The sequence below is a fragment of the Zingiber officinale genome, chromosome 1B, assembly GCF_018446385.1.
Source record: "Zingiber officinale cultivar Zhangliang chromosome 1B, Zo_v1.1, whole genome shotgun sequence".
Taxonomy (NCBI): Eukaryota; Viridiplantae; Streptophyta; class Magnoliopsida; order Zingiberales; family Zingiberaceae; genus Zingiber; species Zingiber officinale.
The window spans coordinates 101,454,473-101,459,767 of NC_055986.1; the positions used below are offsets into that span (position 1 = coordinate 101,454,473).

A 5,295-nucleotide genomic window follows, 5' to 3' on the forward strand; every position below is an offset into this window, starting at 1 on the left:
AAACTGTAAACGAGACGCTGAAACATGACCTAAACGAGAGTGCCACAAATAAAAATCAGAAGATGAACGACTTAAATGAAAAGATGATAAATCCACACTAGAAGCTGCAACTTCCAGTACTTTGAGTTGATCTAAAATATAGAGTCCTTCTTCACTATGACCTATCCCAATTAGCCTCTAAGATTGTAGATCCTGAATATAACAATTTAGGAGGAAAAAGAGGCTAGGTATCCAGACTTACATAATTGACTAATAGAAATAAGATTTAAAGTAAGACTCAGAATATAATAAATATTAGTAAGAGATAAATAAGATATAATAATTGAAGCAGCACTTACTAATGACATAGGAGTACTATCAACAGTTACAATAAATATAGATGAACTTGGAGAAAAAGAAATGAAAGATGATAAATTAGATGACATATGATGGGAGACACCAAAGTTTAAAATCCACAAGGATCATGATATACCTAAAATACCAGATGATGACAAACCTATATGAGAGGAAGCTGACATGACAAAGGGCAGTGAAGCAAGGAACTTGATGCAGTGATAAAGAGGAGCCCACCTGGCATGAGTCAATTGCCACGGTGTAGGTCAAAGTTAGGGCGGTCAACACCAGGACTTAAGCAAGGCTCGTCTGCATAACCCAAGCGGAAGGTGGCTATATCGGTCGATCGGATGAACCAATGTCTGATCGGCCGACCAGATGAACCAGTGTCTGATTGGCCTAGTTGGTAGGAGAACGGGCCAAGCGGGCCACCCGTCCGACTCGGGGTATGATATTGTACGTATTAATAATGAAAAGACTGAGATACTTAATAAGGGGAAGAGAAAATAAAAGAGAACATTCCATCTATCATTGAATGCAAAGAAGCCAAGATAAGAAAGTCTTCTGTCGATGATTAATACTATTCCATGAATATAAGAAGTCAAGACAAAAATGTCTTCTGTCGGTAATTAATATCATTAAACAGAGGAAGATGGAGGGTCACTAAGCAAGGTATGAAAGAGTATGTTAAGTATGAGGAAGGAAAGATTCATCTCTATCTCTATTATTTTCGATTTTTCTTCCTACTATTATTTCTAACTTGAGCGTCGGAGAGCCAACGCTAGGGACTCCTTCCCTGGCTCGGTTTGTTTTGCAAAGAGGAATGAGGTCTTCATCTAGTCAGCAGAGCCGCCTCATCCCCGGCTTTCTAGCTTCACGCTTTCGAACAGGATCAAAACTGTTGAAACTGCTCAAACATATACATATCAGATTTTCATAAAGCATCTATACGACCAGGCATGGTGATAGAATGAATAATGCTCAGAATAACTAAACTATACGAATACACATCTGTACGATCTGAAAAACTGGTGTCAGAATGACCCATGGCCACATGAAGAATCCGAGGCAGAAAAGGATGTCGGCGTAGAAATTGGCAGGACAGGGCGTCGGTGCCGAAATCAGTAGAAAAGGATGCCGGTGCCAAAATCGTCAGCAAAGGGCGTCAGTTCCGAAATTGGTAGCAAAAGTCGTCGATGTCAAAATCGGTAACACAGGGCGTCAATACTGAAATCAACATAAAAGGATGTCGACACCAAAATCTAGCAAAAAAAGACGTCGGTGCCTAAATCATCAATAGCAATAGGAGACGACAACGACAAAGCAGTAATAGGGAGCAGCAAAAAAATTAAGTTAGAGGAGGAAAACCACTTTGATACCATATAGAAATTAAGAAAAGAAAAAAACTAATCATATTATTGAATCCAAAAATTGATGTTAGAAATGCAGTGTATAAATCCTTATATAGCTAAGTTAAGAAACCACCTTAAACCCTAAATATAAAAGAGAAAAATATCAAATTATCGTAAAAACTATAAATAAATAAATAAATATAATCTAATAAAATTGAGCTAAGCCTAGTCTATGTGTCAAGCAGGGCCATTGTGACTCAGTCTGACATTGCCTACATATCGGTATGGCATGACTCATGTGCCTAATTAGGTCACTAAAAAGAAAGGAGAGACAATTGTAATCGTCAAACTCATGAAATATGAAAATATCCTTCGATTTAGGATCATAAAAGAGTCAAATTATGTCAAAATTTTATATTGTTTAAGTTTGTTTGATAAATTAATTGTGCCACGTTAAGTCGAATTTATAATGAATCAGATCCTTAAAATGATTGTTGAAATTTAACTTGATTTTTTTATTAAAAAAAATTACTTTGATTGTTTATATGTTATGAGGTTCTTAATTTGAACTTATTTAATTCTTTGAGACTTGCATATTTTAAAATTTGATTAATCAGTGAGTTTAGTATTGAAAGCTCATTTATTCTTTGAGAGTTTTTATTTGTTTTCAAGTTTAATTTGAGTTTTTTCATAAAAATAATTAATAAGTTTTGTTCGTGTTCATAACAATTCCCAATTTATGTTCATTAAATGAGATTATTGTAGTTGACCCTCAACCTCAACCTCCAATATCAGAGAGAAGATCCTCTGTACCACTTTTTACGATCCAGAGGATGTTCCCTTTTCATGCATTGGTGGGAATGTATGGTACCCACCTATTTTATAAGTGAGGACCATATATCTCCATCAATACATACATAGGGAACCTCCTCTGAACCGTAAAAGAGGTATAGAGGATCTGACATGCCAATACCAACACATGGTACAAAGAGATATAAGGGATGGTGATATATAATTTTTTACTAGCCATCCTCGTAAATTGGAAAATATTCATAGTAAATAACCTATTAGTCTATTTGCAGATCAACTTCTATTAAAAAAAATTTATTTATTAATTTATCGAAATTAAAACATAATTCTTAATTAATACTTAAAAAAAATTAAAAAACACATGCCTTCGCACGTCCGCCCCCATATATCATGTTGATGATAATAGGTGCTGTCGCTGTCGTCCATAATGGAGTTACGAATAAAATAAGCATTTAAGATTAATTTTTTTTTTAAACGTTATAAGTCCTGAATGGAGTAATAAATATTTGAAAATTTTAGTGGATTTGTTTTATTTTTAGATGTCGGTATTTGAACAATCGACGCATTATATAGGGCCGGGGAAGTCAAATAGTTAAGAAACAACTCTGGTTTACTTTTCTTTCAATATATTTTGTATATTATTTGTTTCTCGACAGAAAGTGGTTTATTTTCAATCATTATCGAGGTTCTAGGAAGTTTCCTCTGACATTTAAGATGATTAATCACTATAAATAAGGGGGATCAGACTCTCCCTTAATTTCCTCACATGATCCATCAAGTAATTAACGAAATGGAGAAGGTGGGCGATTCTCAACCGTCTTCATCAGAGCCCGTTTCGCCAACTAGTAACGAGATGATGAAGGAGGTGAAGAGTTCTTTCTCGTCTTTCGGAAATAATTAAATCTTAAAATTCTCTCCGACTTAATTTCTGAAACCATGTAGCTAGCTAGAGCTTCATGCATGATAAAACTACGTTTTCTATATTTTTCTCGCAGCCTCCGCGGAGACTCGGCATAGGTACTCCAGAAATCTGTTTCGAAATGATAAAAAGTGTCTTAGAAAAGCTTAAAGGTGTGATTGATTCCTTGCATAAAAGAGCAGTCTTTATTCTGTTATTATCATGCAATGGGCATTTAATTAACACCTCTCTCTCTATCTGTGATTGATTTCCAGGGGGATTATCTCTCTTGTTTTCAACATCCCATCGGGCGATAATGGGAATGGTGATGATCATGGGTTACCTTCATACTCAGAAGTATAAAATGGAGTTAGAAAATGAGAGGGGCGATGCCATCAACGATGCAATCAAGTCAATTACTGAACTTGATGCAATTAAGTTAGAAGAAGAAGATGATGATGAAGATGCTGATGATGATGTTGACGATGATAATGAAGAAAACGAAGAAGAAGAAATAAAACTTTTTCTTGCATCTGTTTTTGATAATAATGATTATCACCAGAGGTAAAATGATTTATAAATTTTATTTATGAATATTATACTTGAATAATTTAAAATTTTTATTTGTGAATATTAGAAAATTAAATATATATGTATTTAAATTTATTTATTTAATTTAATAAATTTTATATTTATTTAATTTAATAAATTTTATATTTATTTATTTATTTAATAATTTATTTAAATTTATTTATTTATTTAATTATATATGTATATATCAAATCAAACTTAAATAAATTTTTAAATAAATTAAATATTAAATTTATTCATAAATATTTGATTCAGCCTCGCCGGCCGCTGCATGGGTATGTCATTACCCGTAGGCAGGATCCCTGAGATACCAATTCCCGAAGTTACTGCTCGGCGTACGGAAGTGCTCTACCATAGTGAAAAAGAAACGGAGTACGGAAATTACCACAATTGCAGAGAGAGGACCGTAATGGCCATGGACTACATTCAGCGTAAAACGTCACGAGTGTCGGCATTGCAAGAAATTGCGTCACGAGTGCCAGAAGTTGCTGATACGAAAATCACAATGGAGCACAGTAAAAATAGTCGGCGGTGGTGGCAGTCATGGTGGAGTTAGAAATAAAATAAATATTTAAAATTGATTTTTAACATTAAAAGAAGTTAGGTATGAAGTGTTTTTTTTAGTTGTAATTTTTGAAGGAGTTATGGTCAGAGTCGGCAAAAGGGAGATTGCTCGCAATGGATGCCATCGGCGGAGGCCGAAGCCATGCATGACAAGCTCAGCCAGAGGCAACGGAGAGCACCGCCGGAGTCCTCGAGGAGGCGATCACCACCCACATGGCCTTCTGCAGCAAGTCATCCAGCTCCAATCTGGCCAACAAGGTCACTGACGGCATGCGGCAAATGCTGAGGCAAGAGTTTTTTGGCGATTTGTCCAACTCCGCATCGTCCGTCAAGTTCGGATTCAGAATGGCAAGGATCGGCGACTTCGATGTTTTTAATTTCTGTGTACATATTGGCTCAATGAAATTGCTCTTTTTGAGGATAACATTCAAACGTCCAACTTTGTTGAAGATTGTGATTCTATTCTGGTTGAAATCGATAGGATCAATGATCAATAATGAATGGCTAGAATTCAAGATTCATTTTCAATCCCTTTTCTTCTTGATTTCGTTGAAGATTTGTTGGAATTAAGAGGATCAATGATTGTCTAGGTTTAGAACTTCAGATTTCTTGATCGGTGATTGATTTTGATTTAATTCATAGGGCTTTCAAAGAACTTTTACTATCATTAGCAACAATTATAGCTTTCATTCTTAGATATCTCGATTTGCTCCTCTTTAGACTTTCCTTGAATTTTCTCATCCCCAA

The 5,295-nt window shown here is 35.1% G+C and overlaps 1 protein-coding gene across 1 annotated transcript; it reads left to right on the plus strand.

Annotated features, from left to right (window-relative positions):
- Window positions 1–3,202: 3,202 nt before the first annotated feature.
- LOC121970477 lies at window positions 3,203–5,069 on the plus strand. The gene is made up of 4 exons (XM_042521240.1): window positions 3,203–3,360; window positions 3,491–3,566; window positions 3,669–3,957; window positions 4,240–5,069. The coding sequence occupies exons 1-4, from the start codon at window positions 3,262–3,264 to the stop codon at window positions 4,538–4,540; spliced, it is 765 nt and encodes a 254-aa protein (XP_042377174.1). The 5' UTR covers window positions 3,203–3,261; the 3' UTR covers window positions 4,541–5,069.
- Window positions 5,070–5,295: the final 226 nt, after the last annotated feature.